This window comes from Brachypodium distachyon, chromosome 2 (genome assembly GCF_000005505.3).
Source record: "Brachypodium distachyon strain Bd21 chromosome 2, Brachypodium_distachyon_v3.0, whole genome shotgun sequence".
In the NCBI taxonomy this organism is placed as follows: Eukaryota; Viridiplantae; Streptophyta; class Magnoliopsida; order Poales; family Poaceae; genus Brachypodium; species Brachypodium distachyon.
The window spans coordinates 17,656,653-17,683,759 of record NC_016132.3 but is presented as its reverse complement, the minus strand read 5'-3'; the positions used below and the strand labels follow the sequence as shown (position 1 = coordinate 17,683,759).

General features: G+C 45.1%; 4 protein-coding genes and 1 non-coding gene across 7 annotated transcripts; 1 reads left to right on the top strand and 4 right to left on the bottom strand.

The window, feature by feature from the left end:
- Positions 1 to 1,709: 1,709 nt before the first annotated feature.
- Positions 1,710 to 1,781, bottom strand: TRNAD-GUC. The gene has a single exon. It is a non-coding gene; the product is annotated as a tRNA-Asp (tRNA).
- Positions 1,782 to 1,951: 170 nt separating this feature from the next.
- On the bottom strand, positions 1,952 to 4,491 carry LOC100834702 (probable aspartyl protease At4g16563). Its single transcript, XM_003566005.4, has one exon. The coding sequence runs from the start codon at positions 3,545 to 3,547 to the stop codon at positions 2,222 to 2,224; it is 1,326 nt and encodes a 441-aa protein (XP_003566053.1). The 5' UTR covers positions 3,548 to 4,491; the 3' UTR covers positions 1,952 to 2,221.
- Positions 4,492 to 4,643: 152 nt separating this feature from the next.
- LOC100839605 (transmembrane protein 56) lies at positions 4,644 to 8,622 on the bottom strand. 3 transcript variants are annotated; one of them, XM_003568081.4, is made up of 9 exons: positions 8,393 to 8,622; positions 7,497 to 7,612; positions 6,603 to 6,691; positions 6,389 to 6,524; positions 6,196 to 6,270; positions 5,941 to 6,062; positions 5,766 to 5,841; positions 5,061 to 5,120; positions 4,644 to 4,978 (listed from the first exon to the last, which is right to left on the bottom strand). In XM_003568081.4, the coding sequence occupies exons 2-9, from the start codon at positions 7,608 to 7,610 to the stop codon at positions 4,850 to 4,852; spliced, it is 801 nt and encodes a 266-aa protein (XP_003568129.1). In that variant the 5' UTR covers positions 7,611 to 7,612; positions 8,393 to 8,622; the 3' UTR covers positions 4,644 to 4,849. The 3 variants fall into 3 exon arrangements, with proteins under 3 accessions (XP_003568129.1, XP_014755325.1, XP_014755324.1); XM_014899839.2 differs by having other exon boundaries at positions 8,305 to 8,436; XM_014899838.2 differs by lacking the exon at positions 8,393 to 8,622 and adding an exon at positions 8,187 to 8,214.
- A 5,194-nt stretch (positions 8,623 to 13,816) lies between these two features.
- LOC100838993 (probable xyloglucan glycosyltransferase 7) lies at positions 13,817 to 17,823 on the top strand. Its single transcript, XM_003568079.4, has 5 exons — positions 13,817 to 14,915; positions 15,478 to 15,786; positions 15,894 to 16,184; positions 16,278 to 16,391; positions 16,801 to 17,823. The coding sequence occupies exons 1-5, from the start codon at positions 14,193 to 14,195 to the stop codon at positions 17,425 to 17,427; spliced, it is 2,064 nt and encodes a 687-aa protein (XP_003568127.1). The 5' UTR covers positions 13,817 to 14,192; the 3' UTR covers positions 17,428 to 17,823.
- Positions 17,824 to 23,470: 5,647 nt separating this feature from the next.
- LOC100839301 lies at positions 23,471 to 26,764 on the bottom strand. The gene is made up of 3 exons (XM_003568080.4): positions 26,081 to 26,764; positions 24,874 to 25,061; positions 23,471 to 24,365 (listed from the first exon to the last, which is right to left on the bottom strand). The coding sequence occupies exons 1-3, from the start codon at positions 26,691 to 26,693 to the stop codon at positions 23,859 to 23,861; spliced, it is 1,308 nt and encodes a 435-aa protein (XP_003568128.2). The 5' UTR covers positions 26,694 to 26,764; the 3' UTR covers positions 23,471 to 23,858.
- Between the last annotated feature and the right edge of the window lie 343 nt (positions 26,765 to 27,107).

Genomic DNA, 27,107 nt, shown 5'->3' with positions numbered 1-27,107 from the left:
CACACTGGGTGCTGCGCGGTTTCTCCCGGGAGCACGGCATTGACTTCGACGAGACCTTTAGCCCGGTGGTTAAACCAGCTACCATCCGGGTTATCCTCTCCATCGCTCTCTCCTCCAACTGGAAGATTCGCCAGCTCGATGTCAAGAACGCTTTCCTCCATGGGCATCTCGACGAGGTGGTCTTTTGCCACCAACCCACTGGCTTCGTCGACTCCGCTCGCCCTGACCATGTGTGCCTCCTCAACCGGGCTCTCTATGGTTTGAAGCAAGCCCCTCGTGCGTGGTACCACCGCTTTGTGCTTTGCTACCTTCATCACCACTCTCGGCTTCACCTGCTCGAAGTCTGACACCTCGCTCTTCATCCTCCACGGTACACTCGGCACTGCTTACTTGCTCCTCTACGTCGACGACATCATCCTCACGGGGTCTACATCGCTCTTACTCGAGCGACTCATCACCGCCCTCAGCGCCGAGTTTGCCATGACTGACTTGGGCGAGCTTCATCACTTCCTCGGCCTTGTCGTTCGACGTGACTCTCAGGGGCTGTTCCTCTCTCAGACTCAGTATGCTCTCGAGATACTCGAGCGTGCTGGCATGAGCTCCTGCCACTCTGCGTCGACTCCTGTGGACACATCGCCCAAGCTCGCCGCCGAGGCCGGCCCTCCTGTCGCCGATCCTTCAGAGTACCGGAGTCTTGCTGGTGCCCTCCAGTATTTGACGTTCACTCGACCAGACATCGCTTATGCCGTGCAGAAGATATGCCTCCACATGCACGACCCACGTGATCAGCACTTGTTGTTGGTTAAGCGAGTTCTTCGGTACGTCAAGGGCACGCTTTACCATGGACTGCAGCTCACTCCTTCGTCCACGGATCGCCTCGTCGCCTATACGGATGCGGACTGGGCGGGCTGTCCGGACACTCGTCGCTCCACCTCCGGCTATTGTGTGTTTCTTGGCGATAACCTCATCTCGTGGTCGTCCAAGCGACAACATACAGTCTCCCGCTCCAGCGCCGAAGCGGAGTATCGAGCTGTCGCTAACGCCGTCGCTGAAACCAGTTGGCTCCGCCAACTTCTCCAGGAGCTTCACCGACCTCTGCCCAGTGCTACCATCATCTTCTGCGACAATGTCAGTGCTGTCTACATGTCCACGAATCCAGTCCAGCATCAGCGCACCAAACACATCGAGATTGAACTTCATTTCGTTCGAGATCGTGTTGCGCTGGGGCATATCTGCGTTCTGCATGTGCCTTCGTCTCGAGAATTCGCGGACATCTTCACCAAAGGCCTACCATCACCATTATTCTTGGACTTCCGATCCAGTCTCAGCGTCCGAAAATCTCCCGTTGCGACTGCGGGGGGTGTTAGGCAAACCGAATCATATATTCGGTTACCATATTCTGTTATCCTCTTCCATATTTAGTGCTCGAGATATTGCATATAATCAGTTCTATTCTCTCTTTCACTCTGCTTGCTTGCTTGAAGAAGATGGAAACCAAACCATCATCATGTTTCTGCTAGGAAAATGCGGGCGGGTGATTCTAACAGCGCGAGTCCTCGCCGGCCGAGTCGAAGGCTCGAGGCCTGAGAGGTACCCAGAGCGCAGACGCACGCACCAGCAGTAGCAACCTAAAAGAATGGAATTGCTACCAGGCGGCAGCCACCGTCCGAAGTTCAGAACGATCAGAGCAACGAGCAAAAAGAGTAGAACGCCGTTGCCGGGGATCGAACCCGGGTCACCCGCGTGACAGGCGGGAATACTTACCACTATACTACAACGACTTGTGTGTTGCATGTACAGAGCACACTTTACTTATTGAGAACACAAATTTGCAAAGCAAATGGTGCCAAGCTCGTCACGCCAAGGTGTTCCGACGTCGAAAACGCGCGCTGTTCGTCATGATACCCAGGACCGAACCTGGAAATTCCGTCCGTTACATAAAGCACACCTTTATTTTCAATCTGAAACAGAAGCACTCATCCCCCCGGTACAATTTGAACTGCATGCTGCTTTCTCGTCATGAACTCTCCACTGGAGACCCATCTTTTCTGCTAGCGACCTTGTACGGCCACTTTGTACTATAACACGCTCACAAATACATATAGTGGTCACACAGTGGCTCCAATCTGATAATTTAAGACAAACAACACCTGATAGCATACATCATACATGTGCACGCGCGTACGTACCACGAATTGCTGCTCCATCAGCTGCAGCTCAGCTAGGCGCCAACGCCAAGGGCGCAGTCCCTGGGCTGGAACCCGACCCTGCCCGACTCCAGATCGTAGACGACCTCCACGTTCTGCATCTGGAAGCTCCCCAGCACCGCCGCGGGGCCACCGGCGCTGAAGGAGGCATCTTCACCATCGTCGTTGTCAGCGGAAAAAACGCCATCGTCGTCCTTCCTCTGGAACAGCAGGCACTTGATGACCACCGAGTTCCTGGGCGCTGTCACCGCGTAGTAGCAGCTCTCCTTGGGCAGCGCTAGCGTCACATCACCGCCGAGGTGGACTGTTATCGGGGGCAGCTCGTCGTCGTTGCACGGAGCGTGCATGCAGGGGACCTTCAAGCAGAGATCGAACCCCGTCCTGATCTCGAGCTCGTACGATCTGTTGTACGGGACAGTCGAGCTGAGGGACGATAGGACCGACGCGTAGAACGGGTCCGAGAGGTGCGTGTACGTCGTCCCAGTGTCGACGATGACCCCTCCATTGCCTTCAGAGTCGATGCCGCTCAGGCTTGGAGGAGCAGGTATAGCGGCGTTGTCTCCTATAGTAACGCCCTCTAGGCCAATGTAGTAGAAATTTGGGTAAGTGAGGCTCTTCAGCATCGGGGTGAAGAGGAAGCCATCCTTCACTGACAGCGCGAGATCTCCTATGACCATAGGGCTGGTGATGTTAGGGTTCCTCGCAAACCAGAAACCTAGGAAGCAATGGGAGAAGCCTTTGTCAAGAAATCCTAACTGGGATGGCAGGGAGAGCTTGCCCTTGCCAAACCCTGCAATGCCAATAGGTTCCCTGATGGAGCTACCAACACACCCAAAGCAGAACCCAGGGAACTCTATGGGAACACTAATGCCATATATGCTGCCATGGAGTGCTATAGTGTCCCTGGCAAGGGAGCCAAGGACCAGTGCTCGGCCGCCGTAAGTGTAGGCGAAGGGCGGGCAAAGTCTAGTGCATAAACCACTCATGAAGACAGGGATGGAGCACCCCGCCGCAGCGCATGCATCATGGGAGTTGTCGGAGCTGTGGACATCGACGCAGAAGCGACTGCCACACAGGTCCCTGGTACTTGAATAAGATTGTGAAAGGGAGAAGGCTGGAGTTGGCTTTGAGATGCTATGCTCATTGCCACACTCCAGGCACTGGTAGCTGGTGTTGGTGCCACAGGGAACCCAGGTCAGGTCACTCCCTGTGTCCAAGTACACTTGGAAAACCTGTGGGGGTGTGCCAAGGTTAAGGGACAGAAGGTAGCCATCTGTGTATGTTGCTATTGGCTCTATGATGTCCAAGAAGTCAAATTTTGTGGAGTATGCTAGCCCCATGGATGGAGCAGCGAGAGATCTAACATGGCTAAGACCAAGGATCACACTGCTCTGGGGTTTGCTATTTTCTGCAAGTGAATTAGAGAAGTTGGATAGTAGGCAAAGAAGAATAGATAGGAGAATGAAATGATGGATATTGTGTGACAGGGCAGGAGAGGGGAATTATGACGACTTATAAGCTTTAGAAAGCTGTGTACAACTAAAACTAGTTCAGTACCCAAAAAAAAAAACTAGTTCAGAATTAATAATGCAAGAGATATTCAAATGGCCTTCTTAGTTGGAACTAGCTTCAGCTATATGCTATCTGATGTAAGACACCTGATCATGCTGCTGATAGAAATATTAACATTGTTGATAGTAGCTAATGTACCAATATTATTATGATATTAAAAATGGAGATAGATTAACTATTTCAGTGTTCTTAGCAGAGTTCTCTTTGTATGTCCTAGATAGCTCACATAATGGAAGCTTTTAAAGGCAGGGAGCACTTTCTAGGCATCTGATTAGCTGGTATTTTCGAGGATCATAGTATTTTGATTCACTTATGACACCTGCACCCATTAGTTCATCAATTTGCCTTAGTTAAGAGAAGGAATGCTAATCCTCCTTGTTGAGTGTGCTAGAAATTGCTTATATTTTGGCATCCCACTCTCTTTCTTTTCCTCGTCCTTTCTATACTGGAAACCACAAATGATCTCTTGAATTCAAAAGAGTAAAGTACATGAGAAATGGCTTAGCTAGAAAACTTCAGAAAAGCTTTCTCGGTTTCAAATTTTAAGCCTAATTGCACTGCCGAACCTAATAGCAGTTTGCGGTGAGTTTTGACCGATTCTAAATAACAGGAAGGCTGAAAAGGTAAACATACCTCATTATTAAGGTTTGATACCTCCTGGGGATCTTACCAAGATTTTGTAGGACCATAAGTGCTATTCTTGTTTTTAAGGGGGACTATTTAAACTCTTAGGGATTTCCAAAACATATAGAAAATGACAAAAATGTGACTGAAACATGGAACCTAATAGCAGATAGAAAATGACAAAAAAAAAGTGACAAAAATACAACCATATATACAAAAAACTAAAAAAAAAACAATAAGTAGACGCAACCCTAATCAAACATATATACAGATCAATATAGCATCCATAAAAAAGCTGGGTAGTCAAACATAAATCTAGAACTTAACAGCCAAGCTGAAATTACCAGGATGAGTTGCAGTGGTGACTACACAGAAGCTATACAGAGATGTAAGTGAATATACAGATGGTGGCTATACATTAAAGCCGTGAATACACATTCCACTACTCAATGCCTCTTGGCCATTGTTTTCTTGAGACCTCTTAAGATCTTAGAAAACCAAGCCATATTCATCACGAATAGTACGGTGGGTGCAGTAAATACCAGAACATAACCAAAGGTATCCATCTGCTTAATCTGTCAAGAAACAAGTATCACCATCAGATTTGTTTGTGTAATAGCTGTGATGGACATTGAATTCAAACAAATCATCATGTACCTGATCATAATGTACAAACATGTGATAAAACAAGTACATGAACAGAATTATCCTTGCAACCTGCATGAAGGCATTTGTTTCAAGATAAGGAAAGTTAAATAGTCGTAAAAATACATCATGTTGATTTTTTATAGACCATATCCATCATTCACAGATTAAGCAAACATATGTGAGTAAAGGTGAATATTTGCATTAGTTAGTCACATTTACAGCTGTAAATTTGATAACTTTATCTCAAGTCTCCCTGCGTTAGAAAGGACACATTTCTCCTTGCAGCAATCCAAATACTTAAATGATCTGTCAAAACTTATGTGATGGACGGCTGCTACTAAATCAAAAGGTGAAATGCATAAGATCTAGTGGATTATGTGATGTGTAACAGCAAAGTCCAGTTTCTAGTATAGGAAATATACAGATGGAACACAACGGTTACCAGATTACAAAATACACATATGTACCAATACTATAGCCTCAATGGAAGTAAACCAGTGATCAGATTCAAAGTAGTCAACAGGAATACACCAGTTCCAGGCTGGAAGAAACTGTGAATCAGAGAAACTTTAAGGGAGTACTACAGTCAACAATCTTGGATGTTGTTATTCACTTTTAATATATGTATGTGTTACGTCAAAGAATTTCCAGCTCAGTGTTATCAAGGATTAGTGTCACTTTATAAGCGATCAGTGTCTTGTGCTTAGTGCTTACCAGCCAAGTAACAACCATTGCGACTCCGTTAACAAGGTAAGCTTTCGAGTTCTTCATTCCAGCAATATCAAGGAACCTTGATGAGACCAAGGCAGAGAATCGTGGTTTAGATGCATTAAAAAAATGGTAATATATATAACCAATAGTTGTGTAACTTGTTCAAATATCCAGTTACCATCTTAGGTTGATTCCCGGTGTGGTAGTCTCCGAGATGAGAGCCATGTATATGTATACCTGTGCTTCCCCAAAAAGCATAGCGTACACTGCAGAAGTAAGTGACAGCATGTGGTGGATAACCTACAATTACAAGACAGAGACAGAAAATGCAGTTTAGAAGAGTTGAATAAGAGTAGCAGGCCAATGCTAGTCAGTTAGAATGGGAAATGGGAAGGATGGAAAGGCAAGGTAAGACAAAAACATATTTACTCACATACTCCATTCCACCGAGGGAAGGGTAAAGCCAATATATCATGGCAATGTCTGTAATGAAATACCCAATAGAGACCTGGCAAACATGAGATTCAGCTCACAAGAAGGCAAAGGGAACAAAAGATACAGATGCCAAACAAGAAGCTTTTGTGCATTAGCACAAGACAATAAATGGAGCAATAGTGTACACATACCCCTAACGTAAAATTGGAGAGGCTTGAACTTCTAAATGTTACTGGTCCATCCAGCTGATCAGAGAATAAACCCGAGAAGAAGACTAGGTATACGGACATTACCGTAATGAATATTGCATGCACAGTGGACATGCCCCTAGAAAAGATAAGGGTCATAAAATCTTATGTATAACAGGGGAGAGAATTGGAAATTAAGTTCTAACATTAATCCCACCTGTTGTTCCATTCAATCTTTTGCATCTTCGAAAGAGAGGCATAACCTTTGTAGTGAAACGAACTGATAAAGCGTGTGAAATCATAGGCCTGGGCTAGCAAAAGTAAATTATTATCAATATACCATTAAAACAATTGGAGTTCCAGTATGATAAATGCATTCAAGATGTTCCATTGAAGAAATTAACGTTCAAACAGCAAATGCAATGCTAGAAATTATGTTTATTACTAGCATCACACTGTTCTATTGCAGATTTGCAGTGTTGCTATTTAAAGATACCTTCATATTGAGTTTGGTCCACCAAAATTCAATTTGAATAGCTCAACCATTACATGTTGGGGCTTTAGGCTGTATCAAACTGACCTCGCCTTATAATGAATTGAGATCAAATTAAAAATGATACTCCCTCCGTCCAACAAAGGATGTCTCAAATTTGTTAAAATTTGGATGTATCTAGACATGACTTAGTGTATAGATGCATTCAAATTTAGTCAAAGTTGAGACATCCTTTGTTGGACGGAGGGAGTATAAGATTAAATACAAACCTTAATAAGAAAATATGTACTGCCAAGCATTTCTTCTTTTAATGCTTTGTTCCACAATATGAAAGTTAACTACTGGTACCTGATCTACAGGCATCAGCGTCATTATTGTAATCGTGTTTTAAAGGGCAAAATAAGATCAGTTCAAGTTGAACTAACGAAGAAAGAAAAAGGAGGCTAAAACTCCACTGGAAATTAAGGCCCCACATTAAAACTCAATAAGTCAGACCGCATGAACATATCTAACAAATTTAGCACATATTTTGCCCCTATCAATATTTTGTACAAAAAATAAGCATGTTATTGCACATGCAGACTAGTAGAGGAAATGGGTAATGGTGAATGACAGTACCAACTTGCACATCAGGATTCCTCCGAGCACAGCAGCATATGGAACATAGGAATCTGGTAGCAGGTAGTCCTTGACAAGTAGCTCTGCTTTGTACTTATAGGCTTCAGCTGCCATAACTGAAGAAACAGGGACATCCACAATCAATATGGCAAGGTGGCAACTCAACAGTGAAGAAACCAAACAAAGATTATTCATATAATAGAGGATGTACAAGCATAGACACTCAGAGCATTAGTGAGCAACTCGCGGTATCTAGACTTCGAGTGCTCCCAATTATCTTACACAAGGCACAGTAAACAACGGTCCATCACATGTGTACAATGGATCAATGATTCACAAGAAAAATGACTATCCTGTTTTTGCTGGAAAACTAAACTATAACATAAGTACAATTGCAGGAGTTCACCTAGACAGAAGATAAAACATGTTTCCAACAAAAATAAACTTCACAGTAGAAACGTAAATGCACTGCTCCCAAGTCCAAACTGGTCCCCTGCTAAAACATCACTGTTCGTTTCCTTCCTTCTAGACATGCTAAAAGTAAGAAGGCTAGGGTCTAGGCCATGGCAATCAGAGGACTCCATTCAACAAAATAACAGCAAGCAAACATCCGATGCATTTGCACAAGGGTAATGGATTGGGAGCTAAACGCATACAGGTAATACAACTACGATGAAATGGTAACAACACCTCTCCCATCCATCCCACTTCCGATACAGGGTTAACCGAACCCCTCAATCAGCCGCGGAAAATCACCACAGGACGTTAAGGTCGGGTCTATTCTCCCCCAAAACGACACAACAAATACCAGATCAGACGAAATCGCAGCTTCCAATTCACCGGGCGAACGGAGCACGAACAAGCTGGGGGCGGGAAGGGACAACAAGGTTCTTTACCTGCGCGCGGCGAGGTCGCAGGAAGAGGGTGTTCTTGAGGTCGCTCCGAACCTCGGGTTGGACTGGGGCAGAAGCAACTGGACTGGATTGGAGGCTGGTGAATCAGAATCTCTCGCTCCTCCTCTTGCTTTTGTCCGAGCCCTTGCTTTGCTGGGATTGGAGAATGGGAAGCGTAGGAGGAGAAAGTGCCAGAAGCAAAGGAAAGCGGAGAGAAAGTTCAGCAAGAAGAAATTGGAGAAGGGAATATATTTTGATATTATTTTAAGAGAATTAATGCAAAACAGCCGGAGAAATAATGCAGGAAAACACTATTTTAAAGTCACTATCGTCATGCCTAGCACGACACGTTGCGTTTATTATCCTCCTGCCCACGTCTTTTATGGTAGCTCCAACTGTTTCTTCCTTTATTTTTGAAGCTTGGTATCTCCCACAGTTTACTTCAGTGCAATGGAAAGAAATAAGGCGAGGATAAAGAGTGGTAAAAAGAAAGAGTGGTCAAAAAAGGGAGGATAAATAATAAATTTTTCACTTTCGAGAGAACCTGGCTCGTTGATTTTTGAGACACCTTTGTTGTTAAACAAAAACCACAGCACTATAATGATACTTGGAAAAAAAACACATGTTTTTTATAAAAAAATTGTAAGGAGATCGGTACATCATAATTATCATAATTCTGAACACCAGGCTCAAAGCCCTTGTTGTTGAAGTCACCCACTCACAATTCTTCGCACCTGACATGTGGGCCCAAATAGCCACGTTTGCAGGGGACACGTGCCCGAACCACCTTAAGACCTGAGCTGAACCACTTATTAAGCAATGAAAACTCACACGTGCAGTTTTAAAGAATTGAGACTGACTTGAAATCTTTGTAACATCCAATAGAAAGTTTGACGGTCAACGAATGTTCTATATTTTGAGACCAACGGAGTAACAAAAAAAGAAAGGTAAGGTCCACGCTCTGGGTGCTGCGATTATTGGAACTCAATCACCATGGCGTTACGTACAATAGTCCAGCGTCCAGCGTAAATTGAGGCCCAGAGCTCGTATGTTTTATGTGAGTTATAGTCTAGATGTGAAGTTTCTGGCCCTTTTCCTGATTTTTCCCCTGGACCTTCTGGGAAAAATGGGCCGGCCCAGGCTCCATCACATGATCCGTTCCAACAAAGCTACTGATGTTCCCCTAAAAAAAGCTAAAGATGCGTATCTTACAAAGAAAGCCCAGTATTAGTTGATCTCATTGCATGTGAAGCTGGGTGTACGGCAAATCTCTTGGTCCCCTAAAAAAAAAAACCCTCCGCCACTCAAAAAAAACAAATTTCTTGGGATCCGGTCAATTTTCTAGGTGTACGATGATTGCTGCTCTTGTATTCTGGTGATCTTTGGCTCCGGTGATTGAAGGACGAGAACGATGGCCCGTCTTTGGCCAGTTCCAGTGATTGTTGCCGTTTCCAAAAATTCTTTTGTATTTTTTTATCATTTTAAAAACTCTTTTTACCCATGTCGATGATTATTAATATGTCAGCGAACCTTTCCAAGGAGAAGCCTCGGAGGAGACGGATGGACAGGCCCGTTGCACATAATTTTGTACGGTATGGATGCAGAGGCGGATGTGATTATACAGGCGGTCTTCGTCAAGGCTTTTTTCGCTGCGTACGGTGGCCGGCCCATCGGCCGGTGAGGTGCGTGACCCGCGTTAATGCCACTGATGCTGTGATGCAGGTGCCGGTGGTCTCCGGTCTGGCACCCAGAATGGCCCTTCCCTTCTTTTAGAACGATGCTAGCTTAGCTTAGCACTCAAAATCTCCTCATCTCGTAGGCTACTGTTGATCCATGTACCTTGTCGTCCCTGCATGCTAAGTAGCAGCTGCCGGTGAAACGTAGCTCTCACCTATGGAGAATGTCTCTCGACCTCTCCTTTCACACTGCACGGTGTACCTTACATCTGTATCAACACGGACAAAACGGAAAAATACTCGTCAAAAGATTAATGTACCCATGGACTGCTTGCAACCTGTACATATTTTACTCGAACGCTGCTCCATGCATCCATCCTGTTGCCTGCCCGTGTTGGCTGCCAGTACGTGTGTGATATAAAGTCAGAGGCGAGTCTGCATGACTGCGTATGCATGCTTTGCGGCCACGGAAGGTTTCCGGTCGAAATTTTCTTTAATTCCACGAGTACTCTACCTCAGGTTTCTCAATTCTGACAAGTGCTTCCTCCGGCTTCCTCCTCCTCCTTCCTTTTTTCTCCCACACGACGACGACTTCTTCCCTGTAATAATAAAACCCTCTGAGTTCGTGCTGCAGCAGTATGCTACGTACGTCGCTAGGAATTCATTCAACCGCCTGGCCATTGTGCGACGCATGATGTGTTATTATTATCATTCAGTTATTTGCTTGGACCTCTTCTCGTCGTCCCCTGCATGCAGGCGCGGCCGGCCGGTCAGGAATAAACTCTCAGAACTCGGGAGACGCAGCGCCGACACGCCAGATGTGAGCCTCCCCACACAGTGCACCCAAACCAGCTCTTCTGATTTCTTCGAATTGTTCAGTGCAGTCCACGAGATTAATTAGGAACGTTTTTGTACACAGAGTTTTAAAAGGAGTACTAGTTCTCCTTCAGGTAGTCATTAGCGAAGGTTTTGATTTTTCTACTCCTGGACGGTCGGCAAAGTCCACCATTTGCGAGTTGTTTAGGTCTATAAGTCTCCGTTAATCCCGTTCGCGTCGATATATGCGTTCGTATTATCATATATCTGATTGGGGCACCGGACGGCCGGGGAGAGCATGATCCGGAGAATCTGTGGATGGACGTGCGAGTAAGTACAATAGTGGGGGATCGGATTAGTACGTGCCCGGCCGGGATTGGGATTAGGTGCTTCTTCCATGTTAGTAGGAGCTGATCGATCGACATGCCGTCCACCATGTACGACACTCTTCAACCCCCCTCCCATCTCATTCTTAATTTGCTGCCACTTTAGTTAGAGGGATTAATTTATAATTAATGTTATTACTGTGCATGTACGGATTATATATATTTCAAATTAATTATTGCTGCCATTAATTAGATGAGTAATAATATTGTGTGAGGGAAAAATATTCTCGAGAAAAAAAACATTGCAGTACTAACCCAATATATAATGGCAGCCTCAACTTGAGGGAGCGTGTGTTGCTAGCTGCTTGGAGTACCCCAGCTATAGCTGTTGATTTAAGCACTAGCTAGCTAGATCGAGAGGAGTAATTAGAGTACGCACTGAGGAATGAAGAGTTAACACGGGAATGTTATCGGGCTTGATGACAAGTTAACTAGAGTAGCATTTCCTGTTCTCGGATCCAATAATTTACCCAACGCCTTGGACTGACGGAAGTTTCCACTGTACGTCTCTGATGGGGAAATCTCTTGTTTGACACTGCTGCAAGGCTTCTCACTTCGAGAAAATTTTCAGGCCACCGCGGCTACTATAATCATCGAGATCTGGATGGCCCCCCGGCGTTCAAGATTCAGCCGGAGATTTCTCTCAAATCTTTTCTCACCGTCGGCTCCGCCACGGTAGATTTCTTGACACATTTCAAAGTGTGTTAAATTTATATTCGTGGCATTTTAAAGTGTTAAATTACTCGTGTCGGCAAAAATATTTGACGCATTTTTATTGACAAAATCTGCAGTTGAAGTGCTAAAAGTGAGGTTAAAAATCAAAATTAACTACTCCCTCCGTCCCAAAATAACTGTCGTGGACTTGTACAAGATTTTATACAAATTCACGACACTTATTTTGAGATGGAGGGAGTACATTTGAACAAAGTGCGGCAAACATAGTGCGCAAATGTCTACCGTGAGATAGTGAAATTCTACGTTTTCTCTGTGCATAATGCAAATTTCCTTTAGCCTTTTTCCGAATCCCACGAATTCTTTTATGAATAATGTAACTTTCTTGATGGTCTAAATAGTATTTCACCTAACAAAAGACTAGGAGATTCGGGACCAGTGACTGAGATCACAAGACCAAGTTTACCACGAAGAACACACATTTTGCAATCCAGACCCATGCTCTTGTCGCTTTCTATAAAGCTAGATCACAATGCGAGACCATCTTCTTTCCCTTTAAAAAAACACCCCCACTAATCAAGAGTTCAAGACCCACATTAACGCCCGGAATTGTCTTGCTTTTAGGAGCCTCCATTTCCTGCTGAAACTGAAGCGGCAACTAGTCAAGCAAAGGAACCCAAGATGATGGAATCGACCTTAGTTCCATACATCAAGCACGAATATACTCCTACAAAACTGGAGCAGCAGCTAGCGCGTAGTAGACTAGAGCAAAAGCCAAATCGAATTTAAGGTGTGCAGCTACCACTACAGGACTAGCAGCAGCCAGTACTCCGTGGTAAGTAATCAAACAGACAGTACGTGTGTGTGTAGGAGTAAATGGCCGGCCCTGCCTGGGGCGGAAGCAAGGAACCAACAATAAACGTGAAGCATATCATCATATCCACTGCATATAGCTGCCCGATGAGCGATGCCACTGTGGCGATGGAGATGTGCTCCTGCACGATTGGGATCTTTTGCCTGCCCACATCGCCTGTCTCCTCCCTCCTCCGATAATAACTTCCCTTCCCAATCGTCAAAAGCCCCTCTAGGCGTGGCAGCTATGATGGTGTCCCTGACTGACTCACCAGAAAACAGTTGCGTGACTCACTGGATGAATGAACGAATGTAAGAAAAAATAAGAGATCTTCACGAAGCACGAGCTGTCAAGCTAGTTAACTTTGTTTGTTTGTTTCGTGTAGGTGCTAATTAATCCTGTATTCCTGCCCCGCTAGTGTTCAGATTCGATCCATCGAGCAGTTCTGTTTTGTTCTTTATCGTGGATTTCACATTGTTTAACTCGGAAGCGGCCAAACGGCGTGTCTTTGTGACTTTGTCCCCATCTGGACTCCCAGTGGATCGCCCGAGCATATCATCGATCTCATCTCGCCTATCTTTGGTGTTCCCCCCTTTTCATCCTCTCACAAACTTCAACTCTGCGGATCATCAATCTATCTCAGTCTCAGCCAAACTTGAAGTCAAGCGCGCATGTACTGTACAAGTAGTAAATTCTTCTTGTCCGAGCGAGCCCCGGCACCGACAGCGCCAGGCTGCAATGCAAAGCCAACCGCACGCAACGAATTAGACAGACAGACAGACCCAAGACGTGCGCGCCGGTCCGGCGGCACGACGCAAACCGCGGCTCCGCCTCGCCGCTAATCACCGCTCGTTTAGAAAAAAGGAAAGCACACACGCGGTTTAATTAATTTGATTGATTTGATTTACCAAGCAGCAGCGTGGAAGAATCCAATCCGATACTGCTGCTCCTCGTAGCTGGTTTCACCGAGCTTGCCAGCTTTTCTTTCCGCTTTCACCCCACACGGCTCGGTCGTGTGCGTGTCTCCGCGGTGTCTCGTCAAGGGCCGGAGCTCCAAAAGAAGCCCCTTCCATTTTTTAATCTCGGCGAGAGACGGTGGCGAGGCTACAAATAAAGAAAGCTGGAGCTCTCCCTCCCATCCTAGAGCGACGACGTGGTGAGCTGCTCTTCTTCTTCCCCCACCCCCCCTTCTTCGTGGCCTGCGGCGGGTGTGGTGTTTGGTCAGGACTCGGGAGGTTTATTAAGGGCGGTGCCCCGTTCTTGATGAGTCTCTGAGGAAGGAAGTTTGGCCACGAAGAGGAGGAGGAGGAGGAGTGATTTGTTGCCTCGTTTGGTCGTATATCTGTGGGATTCCGTGGTTTGTTTGTCAGTCCGAGGCGGCGGCAAACAAAGGGGTGTCAATGGCGCCGTCGTGGTGGGGGAGGGAGCAGCAGCCGGCGAGGGCCAATGGCGGCGGGACTCCCGTGGTGGTGAAGATGGAGAACCCCAACTGGTCGATCTCGGAGGTGGAGCCGGAGCTTGGGCCCGGGTCCCCCGCGGGGCTGGCCGGCGGCAAGGCCGGGCGGGGGAAGAACGCGCGCCAGATCACCTGGGTGCTGCTCCTCAAGGCGCACCGCGCGGCGGGGCGGCTCACGGGGGCCGCCACGGCGGCGCTGGCGGTGGCCGCCGCCGCGCGCCGGCGGGTGGCGGCGGGCCGGACGGACTCCGACGCGGCCCCCGGGGAGAACACGGCCCTCAGGGCCCGCTTCTACGGCTGCATCCGCGTCTTCCTCGCGCTCTCCCTGCTGCTGCTGGCCGTCGAGGTCGCCGCCTACCTCCAGGGCTGGCACCTCGAGATGCCCGGGCTCGACGCCATGGACGGGCTCTTCGCCGCCGCCTACGCCGGCTGGATGCGCGTTCGCCTCCGGTACCTCGCGCCGCCGCTGCAGTTCCTCACCAACTCCTGCGTCGTCCTTTTCCTCATCCAGAGCGTCGACCGCCTCGTCCTCTGCCTCGGCTGCTTCTGGATCAAGCTCAAGGGCATCAGGCCCGTGCCCCAGGCCAGCGACAAGGAGGATGTCGAGGCCGGCGCCGAGGACTTCCCCATGGTTCTAGTCCAGATGCCCATGTGCAACGAGCGGGAGGTAAACTAATCCCAGGCTTAAACTCCCCACCATTTGCTTTACTGCTGTACTAGATTATTCTCTCTGCAAGTATCGGAAGATCTACTCTTAAGCTGCTGTTATTGGAGCTTCACCATGCGGGTTGGGTGGTATGAATTCTAGATTCAGTGGGTCATAAACTGCATTTGTCTGATTCTTTGACCTAATGTTCTGCGATCACAAGCTGATGCTTTCTAAAGTACTCCTGACTTGATGGGCATCCTAAAGCAACAACCGATTTTGTGTTTTGCATTAGGAAAAGGTCGATTTTTGTTTGCTGTTGGGATCCATACTTCTTAAAAGCACACTTAATATCCAAATCTCGGTCTGGATGTTGTCGTCGTCACCCATCAGATAATAATTGAGAAGGCATGTGACTGAAGGTCAAAGTGTCAAAACTATGGCATATTTAATTTTGGAATAAGCTAAGAAAAGATAAAATTCAACTACTGCTGCGCTTAATTTGCGGAATCTCACATGTAATTTTCTTTGTTGTCAAAGATTGACCTAGTTAATTAAACTCTTTTCATTTGGATGTCTGCAGGTTTACCAGCAATCCATAGGTGCAATTTGCAACCTGGAGTGGCCAAGGTCAAACTTCTTGGTGCAGGTATTGGATGATTCTGATGATCCTACCACTTCGGCGCTTATCAAGGAGGAGGTAGAGAAATGGCAGCGAGAGGGCGTGCACATTGTATACCGGCACCGGGTGATCCGGGATGGCTACAAGGCTGGAAACCTCAAATCAGCAATGAACTGCAGTTATGTGAAAGACTACGAATATGTTGTCATCTTTGATGCTGATTTCCAACCACAAGCGGATTTCCTGAAGCGAGCCATGCCCCATTTCAAGGTTTGACTCAACTGAGCAATGCCCACAGCTCTAATTATATTGCTACTGCATAAATTGCTTTACCTGTTTATTATGTTTTTCTTACAAGTTTAGTGTGCAACTTCCAGGGAAAGGATGATGTTGGGTTGGTTCAGGCAAGATGGTCTTTTGTAAACAACGATGAGAACTTGTTGACTAGATTACAAAACATAAATCTGTGCTTCCACTTTGAGGTGGAGCAGCAAGTGAATGGCGCATTCCTCAACTTCTTTGGGTTCAATGGAACTGCGGGAGTGTGGAGAATCAAGGCGCTTGAGGATTCCGGTGGGTGGATGGAGAGGACAACAGTGGAGGACATGGACATTGCTGTCCGAGCACATCTCAAGGGATGGAAGTTTCTCTACCTGAATGACGTTGAGGTACTGGCATAAATTTCCTTGTGACCCATTGCATAATCTGCCTTGCATAGAGATTAAAGAGTAACCATTTAGTTTGTGTAACTTCCTTTTCAGTGTCAATGTGAGTTGCCAGAATCATATGAAGCATACAGAAAGCAGCAGCACCGGTGGCACTCAGGTCCCATGCAACTGTTTAGACTCTGCTTCGTGGACATTATAAAATCTGAGGTACGGGCCTCTTCCTATTTTTCCTAGATTGGCAGATGATGAAAATTAAAATGTCCAGAGATGTATGTAGCATATTCAGTTAAATCTAGTTTATTTGTAAGAGGACAGGAGCCCTTGGCAACAAATTTCGTTTCGATAGGATAATATACATGATAAGGGTAATTGTCAAAGTTCCCCCTTTCTAGAACTGTTTGGCAAAGTGTACTTAATTTAAATTCGTTCGCTTATATCAAGCTGTCCTCAAATTTCATGATAAAATAAAATTTCTGTTCACTTGAATAGAATCATTGGAATAACTAACCACAATGTGTGCCAACACATCTTTAGTTTTTATTTTGCTATTTAGCATTGTGTAGTCTATTCATGTTTGGATTATTGGCCTAATGGTGTTGCTTACTTTCTACTGTAGATTGGATTCTGGAAGAAGTGCAACCTCATATTTCTATTCTTCCTCCTCCGCAAGCTCATCTTACCCTTCTATTCTTTCACCCTTTTCTGTGTCATCCTTCCCATGACAATGTTTGTTCCTGAAGCTGAACTTCCTGCATGGGTTGTGTGCTACATTCCAGTAACAATGTCCATCCTTAGCGTCCTCCCATCCCCAAAATCCTTCCCATTCATTGTTCCATACCTTCTCTTCGAGAACACGATGTCAGTAACCAAGTTCAATGCCATGATTTCTGGCTTGTTCCAGCTCGGGAGTGCCTATGAGTGGGTCGTCACCAAGAAATCAGGTCGTTCTTCCGAGGGCGATCTTGTCGCCCTCGTCGAGAAACACTCCATGCAGCAGCAAAGAGTAGGGTCCGCGCCCAACCTTGACGCGCTAGCAAAGGAGGAATCACTTCCCAAAAAGGATTCCAAGAAGAAGAAGCACAATAGGATCTACAGGAAGGAACTGGCACTGTCATTCCTCCTGTTAACAGCAGCGGCTCGCAGCGTGCTGTCTGCCCAGGGCATCCATTTCTACTTCCTCCTGTTCCAAGGGGTCTCATTCTTGGTAGTCGGCCTCGACCTAATCGGTGAGCAAGTGGAGTGATAGCAAATGAAGAAGAGTATAACTGGGTTCCCTTTTTTCATTGAAGATACTTTGCAAGCATCAAATGGCCCTTTGTAAAAGGAGAAGAGCGCGGCATTGTTTTGATGCTTACATGAGCAACTTCTGATCCCTACCCCAAGGGGCAGAGATTATTCACGAGATACAACTGAAGTGTGGATGATGTAGATAGATATAGCTTTTGGATCGAAAAAACCTGTGAGATGCTTTTATTCTTTCAGGTCACTCAAATTCTTTTTGTAAGAAAAATCTTTGGCGCCTAGATGGGGGTCCTTCTTCCTTCTTGACAGACTTTACCTTCAAATGAAGATAATACTGCTTGTTTTCACCGTGTATTATCACGATAATTAATTATCGAGATACCTGTTCAATGGTTCACCCCTGTTGTTTTCTTTCCCTCTTCGTATGAGGAGCCTTGTAATTTCTGAATGCTGCAGCTAGGAAGAGAAACTTCCATTGCTAGCTTCACAAATGGAGCCTCTGCCTGTTGAACTTGAAGGGACCATCCAATGCCCAATCCTGTGTTTGGCTCTGCCATGTGCCTTGGGCAATTTGGCAGGGCCAGGTTGTTCGTTTCCTTGATCCGTGTCCCTATCGCCGAAAAGGACGTCTACCCCCAAGTTTGCTCCTTCCGTTGGAGCATTCCATGTGGAGGCAAATAGCAGAAACCCACAGTACGGGTCACTAGCAAGCAAAAAAGCTTCCTTGGCCTGTGCTGCATCTTCCTTCCAATTGGCGATCTGGCATCATCACAAACTAAACCCACCTGTACTCCTCAAGTAACAACAAAAATAAACACCTGCCGAATTGGCCCCCTTCTCTCCAGCTTCTTCCGGTGCAGACAGGAAAGCAAAGAAACGATAACATCCAACTGTCACAAGTACGTCCTACTAGTATTATTATTTTGCACACGCGGTTCGTCACGTGGATTGAGAATGCAGCGGTGGTGGTATTTGGCTCGGGACGGCCTTTTGGAACGAACATTTTGTTTGTGTGCCCGCCGGGTCCGTGCAGACAAGCCATGTGGCTCTCCAATACATCCTTGCGAGGAAACAGACCCCTCTCCCTCCATTGCTCTCGAGATCTATCTCTTCGATCCTAAATTGTTGTCAAAATATTACATGCATTTAGACACTTTTTAAGAATAGATACGTCCATATTTAAACAAATTTGATACAAAAATTTATAATCGGACGAAGTAGTTTATTTACGTAGTCCAGGACGCGATGACACAACACAACATAACACAGTTTCTCCCGGATAAAAGCCTGTGCTTCTTTTTCGTAGGTCTGGTCGTGTTCCCGGCGCATGCATGTTATGTTTCTCCACGAGACAAGGACGCGGCACCAGCATCAATCGATTCACCCAACAGCCCAACACGACACGGTTTGATGGTTAGAGCACTTACACTTGCCCCGTCCGTGCAGACGTGTATTTTCTCCTCGTATCTTTACTACTCTTTGATCACAGTTACATTCGTTCGTCGTACGTCAACTTCAGAGAAATTACAGGTTCGTGCCACCGCCCGTACTGCCGATTCCCTTCGTTTTTCTCTTCTTCTTTTTTTCTCGCGTCTCACCCAACCCGATGCCCGTGTGCCACCTGCTCCTCCCCGCCATGCGCATTGCCGCCGCCATGGGGTGCGATGTTGCCGGTCCCCACGGACGCCGTCATGGGACGCAGCGCATCCTGCGCCAGTTCCTGCCGCTGAGGACGGACGCCTGAGGAGAGCACCGCTGGCCTCCGCCCGCTGCCCCCATCCCTGCCCTCCTTATCGAGCCGGCGGCGGCGGCGGCCTCCGCCTGCTGCCCCTGCCCCCACCGGTCACCGCTAATGGAGGGACTTCGAGCAAGTCCACCTCCACCAGCCAGGCCGCTTCCAGTGTGATGGCATCCCTTTTTTTAGACAGTAAATAGGAATTTCGCAGGTACAAATTATTTGTCTGATTAGTCAGTTTGTATAATAAATCTTATACTCTCTCCGTCCAACAAAGGATGTCTCAACTTTGACTAAATTTGAATGCATCTATACACTAAGTCATGTCTAAATACATCCAAATTTTGACAAACTTGAGACATTTTTTGTTGGACGGAGGGAGTATTTGATATGTGTCTTATTTTACCTACAACCAAGAAATTGCCAAAGCAATGTATCAAACACGGTTCATCTACTAGGTATGTGAAAAGGAGGCAGGTGGGTGTTTTAATCCCAGATGATCCGATATGTCAAGCAATACTACAAAATCTGGAAGAACCATTGATCTGCGCAAGGTTGGTTGTAGGCTTACACCTCCAGTTTTCTCACAGAATTTTTTTCCTGCTCTTGACGATGTGGCCTATAACCAAAGGTTTGGTCTGCACAAAGTTATTTTCTCGTTTTCCCTTTATGTACAGTGTCAAATATCTGTAAGAGGATGAATGGATACTTTTGACCCAGTAACCATTGCCGATATTTATGAGCCACTGGTATGTTCATTCCTTTTTGCTACTCCACCTGAAACTTTGCACAATGTAACTTTTAAAGACATTTTTTCTTGTTGTACCAATACCGTCAAAGTTTGCACTGTTCGGTAATGTTCTATTGAGAGTGTCACTTGCTCTTCGCATACAAAATTCTTGGTCATAATTATATTTATCATTTGATGTCATTTTGTACAGTGAGTAGTGGATACCACAGGTCAGGCTATGTCATATACCAGCTGCTAAGTAGTCTGAAGAAAAGAATAATTAAGTTGCAGCCTGATGGACTTTTCATAACATCTATATTTGACACATGAGCCAAAATTTGTTTCTCTCTGATGAAACTGACATCCTGCAAGGTTGCAAGATCAAATTTTGAAACATGAGATCAGAAAGAAGTAAAGCTTGAGCTTCTACTTGCAGGGCACTAAAAGCATCTGGCCAAGATGCCTTACGAAAATAGTAGATTCAGGGCAATCATGTGAATGAAGATCCCAAAGTCCCAATGGAGGAGAAGTGCGGACCTGGTGTGTTGTTGATCATGCAACACAGACCACACTGTCAGCTCTTGTTTACTCCTTGTTTCATCAAGTGCAAACAATCACTTGGTGCAGGCCTTTACAGCTGAAGAATGAAGAACTATTCAAATAGAAGAAAGCATGTAGGTACAAAATACTACAGATGACAACATTGCTTTAGTAAGATATTTGCCCATAGTGTACGTGCTAATACTGATTGATCAAAAGTGGAGGTGAATTTCCAACAACTACAGATGATGACATTGCTTTGGTAAGATATTTGCCCATGGAAATAAAATATAAGGAAAATGTATTATTCGCCAAAAATGTCTCTGTAGGCTTCTTTTTCCTTCGTAATACCGTCCACTTTTTTGTAATGCATGCATTTTCTCCTGGTCTTTTTGTCCCGCCTCACGTGTTTTGGAATAATCTGACGTCGAGGTAAAATAGAATTAGAAGACATACTCTTCAGGCAAGACATGGACGTATGCATAGACTTAAAATATTGTATGTAAAATTTATTTTGGAACAGGATGCCCTCTCATTCATTCATGTCTTATTTTCTCATAGTTCTTTTTTAATATGTGCTGCTTCTAACTTTTTTTCATGTGTGAAGTGAGGTAGTGGAGAGAACTAAAAGGAGTGAAGCTATTTAGTCCCAATACTATTTTTGATCGGGTGATGCTATATAATTTTAAGAAGTAAAGGTATCATTGTCTTTTGAGAAAGTATAGTATAGAAACAAAATCTTAGGAAAAAAATTATTTAAGGGATGTTTAGTGGTTGTCAAAGAAGACCAAAGATAGAATATTTTGATACATGTTTTAGAATTTATCATTTTATTTGTTGTGCCGTTGCAAAGAGAGAATGTTTTTTATGTATCTTTAGCTTTTCTCTGACCCATCTATTGTTCACCAATGTCCCTCCTTTTTTAGTTCTGCTACTGCATTAGGCCATTGGCTACATTTTTGTGTGGCTTTGTTCTGATTTTCCCTCTTCGTATATTGCATGAATAGAATTTGGACAGTTGAGGCTGAGGTCTGTTATTTGAATGCAATCCAAAAAAAAATTAAACAACCACTGTTCATGAACTAAGAACACTAAACAAGACCCCAAAGCGGCTAAAGCATGAGCCGGCCGAGGACAAAACACGACCGAAAAATACACGAAGGACATATGGAGAATATACTTGGCTTATCTGAACAATTGAACATCGCTCCCAGCGGCACCGCATCATAATCCGGCGTAGATAGCGCCTTTTGTAGGACTTGACAATCTGTCGAGAAAACAATGTTGAGAAACATATCTTCGACATTAAATGGACGTGTACTTAAGTCTCACATGTATCATTTTTTTTATTCCATTGCAACGCACGGGCACTTACCTAGTGTTGTTATAAATCTTTGCGTCTTTTGTTAGATTTTGGTGTTTAAGCAGCGGTGCCTTAAGTCTTCCCGGCCCGGTTTTGCCCCCGTCACAGCGGTGTCTGCGGCCTGCCAAATTCGGGGCGTGTCCCTGACCGATGCACGAACAATGATCGATGTCCTTATCTCGTCACTGGAGGTGAGTTTCTAATGCAGTGTTTAATTGTTCGGCCAAATATGATGATAGATGAGTATATCATTTGTTTTCTGTTTGTATTTGATCGTGCTGTACACAGTTTTTCGAACTGGTAATCTAATATTATGCTATTTGAAAATCGACATTTTGTGATCAACATATTCTCACACAAGGTTATACTTTATATATGACTCTTAATTTCTTTGAAAATTATAATACATTTTCTTATTTTATAACATATCCAAGGAAAGCATACTCATAAAAAAATATTGCACAGTTCATGCCTATGTTTTTATGTGAAATATTTGTGTTGGTACCTAATAGTTCAGTATTGAGTTTTGAACAATTAGACTAAGAAATACTCCATGTATGCACCTTCATAAAATAGACACCACATTCGTATGTGAACACGGTCTTCCGGTGCAATTTTTTACTATGGTTTTGTTTACTTATATTTTAGTATTTTAGAAAGTTATACAAAGTTGTATCATGAAGTTCTTTTTTCTCCAGATTTGTCATTTGGTTAAGATTTTCTGATATATCAAATTAACAGCCAAATTTTTGTTAGGATTTTCTAGCCAAACCGAAAGGACAGAGCGGTAGGTTGCCAGGTAGGTTGATACAGCAGGCAGGCTAGCGCAGACCCCAGAACAGGAAGTTTGGCTATCTCTCCATGTACAGAATGAGGTCGATAATGGCCGTCGATAATAATACAACCTATGCAAGTGTACTTGTCATCAACACTAACACCAGCTGCGGACGCACGCTTATAATTACTTAATTAGGGTTCTAATTCAGGTCATCCAAGGCCCAGCCAGTCCTGATGGGAATTCATTACTTGGAGAGGATAATGATGACCGAACAATAAATGACCCATCCATTACTGTGTAGTGTAGTGTACCTGGCCTCACTCGAACTAAGCCAGAGTGTGCTTGTTGGAGTGTCGGAAGCCTGAGACAAGCAGAGTGCTGGTTCTTCGGCCAAAGCTGATGATTCAGCACATCGATCAGTAGTAGTATTTCGATGTGTGGCTCCGATCCTTACGAGGAAACAGGGCCAGACCCTCTCGTCATCAGAAAGAAACTTGTACATGACCAAAAAAAAAGTATTTAGCCAAAATGCCGCCTTGTTCTCTCTAATTGCTCACTCCACGTCAGCAGGTGAGTATAATTTCGTAAAACTTGCAAGTATAGAATTACTCTATCAGGATAACCGGAGCGAGGATATTTTATTCCAGGCAAAGGTATTTTATTCCAAGCAAAGTTGTTCTCTCCAGTTTCATAGGACATCTGCACGGTCTCCAGAACAAAAGTTTGACCGTAGTTAAGCATGTTTTGATGCAAAATTTACACATAATTTTTAATAATTAGGAATCAAATCTAACTATTTTGAAAGTGGCAATCAGGGTTTTGAAAGGTTGAATTTGTGTATGACTGTATGTCCAGAATAACCACTTTCACGCAACTGAAATTGGGAGGAAGTACGAGGAACCCAAACAAAAGGGCGAGAGCATTTTGCAGTCTTGTGTGCCTCTTGCTCGAAATGAACAGCGACAGATGGACACTGGTATGTTGCCAAGTTGGTTTATACAGCAGCAGCCTCGCCCATAGGGCTCTATGTACAGAAAGCCACCAATAATACAGATGTACTTGCCATCAACACTAACACCAGCTGCGGACGCACTTACGCCTATCATTAAGGTTCTAATTCAGGGGCATCTGAGGCCCAGCCAGTTCGTGGATACTTCAAGAAGTGACCGAGTAATGATCCTCTCATCACTGTGTATCTGGCGTCACTCGAATGAAGCCAGCTTGTGCTTGTGGGACTGTCAGAGGCTGAGATGATTATCCTGGGACCAGACCTTGAGGTAGCTTGGCTACTTGCCAAGCCCTTTATTGTCATCGTCGTCGTCATCTTCCAGATCACTGAACGATACATCTTCCTCCTGCCCCAGTGAAGCTCGGTTGCCTGCTGTCCCAACCGCCTCAGGCTCCTCGGTTGTGTCATCATCATCAGGCCATTCATCGACCTCATCTTCATCAGTCTCGACATGGATTTTGGACTCCACAAGTGAAGTCTTGCTTTCATCTTTCACCGACAACTCTTCTTCGATCACTGACTTGTCGATGATTTCCACCTCAGTGGTTGTTGAGATCTGGAACTTCTCAGCCTCAATTTCTGGCGTGATGTCAGAAGTGGGTTCTTCGAAGGATGGAACCTCCGATAAGGCAACTTTATCTTGAATACTTGAAGGCTGTATCACCTTCTCTTCAACAGGGGCAGAGGACACATTCATATTCTCTGATGATTCCCCAGTTACCATAGATCCTCGCTTATTCTTAGCCTGTAAACTTTGCAGCAACTCCTCCCTTGCTTCTAGGATCTGCATGGAAAAGGAAAATTTAAGTTGGAAGTTTTAAAATATAACCCAAATAATGCGACTTAAGGGAGTCATATCCAGTCTAAACTAGTCAACTAAAAGAGCATCTTAGCACTCCGGATTTATTTGTCTTGATAATATATTATAAAAAAGAATAAATTGAAGTAACTATGCTCGCTCTAAGTTGCAAACTGAAACTGCTAGTGGTAAATATAACTGTGTTTTAAGGTCACATTCTTACGACAGATCACTCATGTCAGGAATTCTACATGTACTAAATGTGGCATATAAAATAATGTCACATGTGAAGGACCAAGCAGTTCTTAAGATAATAGACCACATGCCTAGGAACCAGCTTGTGGTGCTATAGGTATAGCCTTGAGTGTCTAACTTTCCAATTATTTGCTTAATAAGCATCCCATTCATACAACACACATAGCCACAAACTATAATGACAAAATACATGGTGCCAAAAAGATGGTAAAATACTGCGAGTGATCCAGGAAGCTACCTGTGAAGTTGAAAGATGTTCAGCATCTTGTTTGTTGAGTTTTGAGTGCAGAAGCACAAAATAGATCTTCCAGAAACACGCTTCACTCATATCAGTTGAGCAAATCTGAGCCTTTAGATTTGATAAGCTTGGCACAAGGTGCTCCATAGCTAATGCATGCGGGTATTGAGCATCCGACAGTTCAAAATCTAAAGATTAAGAGAAACTATGTAAGAGATTAAAGAAAATCAGTGAGGTCAGTTACACACATCATGATTGTGTTTGAAAGAGGCAAGCACGGATGATGTGATGTAACTAGATGCCAACAAAGCATCAGGAAACCATTTAAGGATTAAAAGACGAAGAGAGGATATGCATAAACAGGTTGACTATTTGTTCCAGAACTAAATGCTTGTTAAATATCATGCCAAGAGGAAAAAGAGAGCCCTACTAAATATGAAGTATGAACCCTGGAGTTATACATTGTGCAGCAGGTAGGGATTGCTTATCATAAATTATGTTATATTTTCATTATTACCTATGCATAACGATACAATTCGCAGCCTCCATGGAGATACAAAACATTCATTAGTGTTATTTAAAGCTATATGACCCAGAGAGCATGGTATTCCATTCATTTCAAACAACTTATGATGCTTAAGACATTAGCTAGATTTGATTAATCAACTTAACACCACAAGGAAAATCATGATATGAGAAAATGTGCGTTGTTAATGGGCCAGAAAGAACCACAACATCCAACTTCCAGAAATAAAATTTGAGTTGAAGCTAGTATACAAGCTAAACTAGCAAAATTATGAACGGATAACTAATGAAATGCAGATAGCTTTGAAAGGAAGTGCAATGGCATTTCAGATGCAGTGTCACGGCTATAGTCTATGTTACTAATTATGCGGACCTAAACTAGTAGAGAAAAGAATTTGTTGATTCAAAGATGGTAAGTGTCACGAATTGAAGCTGTCCATGCTCTGAGTTCTTTACACAATTAGCATCTATTTTCTCGGAAATCCATTTTCTTCGTTAATCACTAGCCTCGTATTCACCAGTAAAAAACAAGTAAAAATATACCACTTGAACTCTTGAAGTAAATTTGGAGACACAGCTTAATAAATCAGAACAAAGGTTCTCCCGCCTCAGTTACTTCTATCCTCCAACCAAACGCGCTCAAATCAAAGACAGTAATAAGTAATAAGGCACCAAATCTTACCATCTGCATAGCGCTCGCTGATGAAGAGGGGGAAATCGAGCCACGTCTCAGGCCGGGTGGAGATGTGCCTGACGAACACCAGCACCTCCTCGGTAAGACCGGGGACGGCATCATCCCCTTCGTCCGCCTCCTCCTCCCCGAACGGCAGGAGCGAGGACGCGATCTTGGAGATCTCCGCCACGGCCATGTTGTTCTGCAGCATCGAGATGCCGCTCCTCACCTTCCCCCCGATCTCCGCCAGATCGCTCCGGATCCCCGCGAACTGCGGGTCTTCTTCCTCATCCCCATCGCCACTCTCCACCTCTGCAGCGGCGCGCGGGGACGAGGACTCCGGCGGCGGGGGCGGGGGTGGGGCGAGGAAGGACGCCACGCCCCAGAGACGGCGGGAGAGGGTCTCGGTGAGCTCGGAGATGTCGTCCTTGACGCCGCGGGTCGGGGAGTTGGGCTGCTCGGGCTCCTCTTCCACGGGGCCGCGCGGCGAGGAGGAGCCCTCGTCCGCGGCCGCCCTGTCGACGGAGGAGGAGGTCTCGGATTCGTGGCCGTCGGCGCCGGGGTCCGGCTCGCCGCGCGGCGAGGAGAGCGTGGCCGCGATGGTGCGCGTGAGCCACGACATGGTGCGGTGTGGTGCGGTGCGTGCGTGAGAAGGAAGAAGGATCGATCGATGCGGAAGCTCTGGGAGTCCGGCCTCCGGCGGGGATTAGCTGCGGGCTGCGGCTGTGCTCTAGTGCGTCTGGAGCGGTCCGATGGGAAAGCTACGGCCAGATCAAGTTTGGAGGACGACGGAGCGTTCAGTGGAGTACTCTAGATTCTATGCTCTGGACGAAAGAAATTCTACCGTGTACTTATGTTTGATGATCAATAAAGCTAGTCGGATGGCATTTCTTTAAAAAAAATATTGCCGGACAAATTAAATTTCAATTTCGTTGGTGCTTTGTTCCGGTTTTACTAAAATCTTACTCCAGTTTCACTTATGTTTGACAGCTAAAATAAAATGTTAATGATTTAAAAAAATATAGTGAAATCTTTG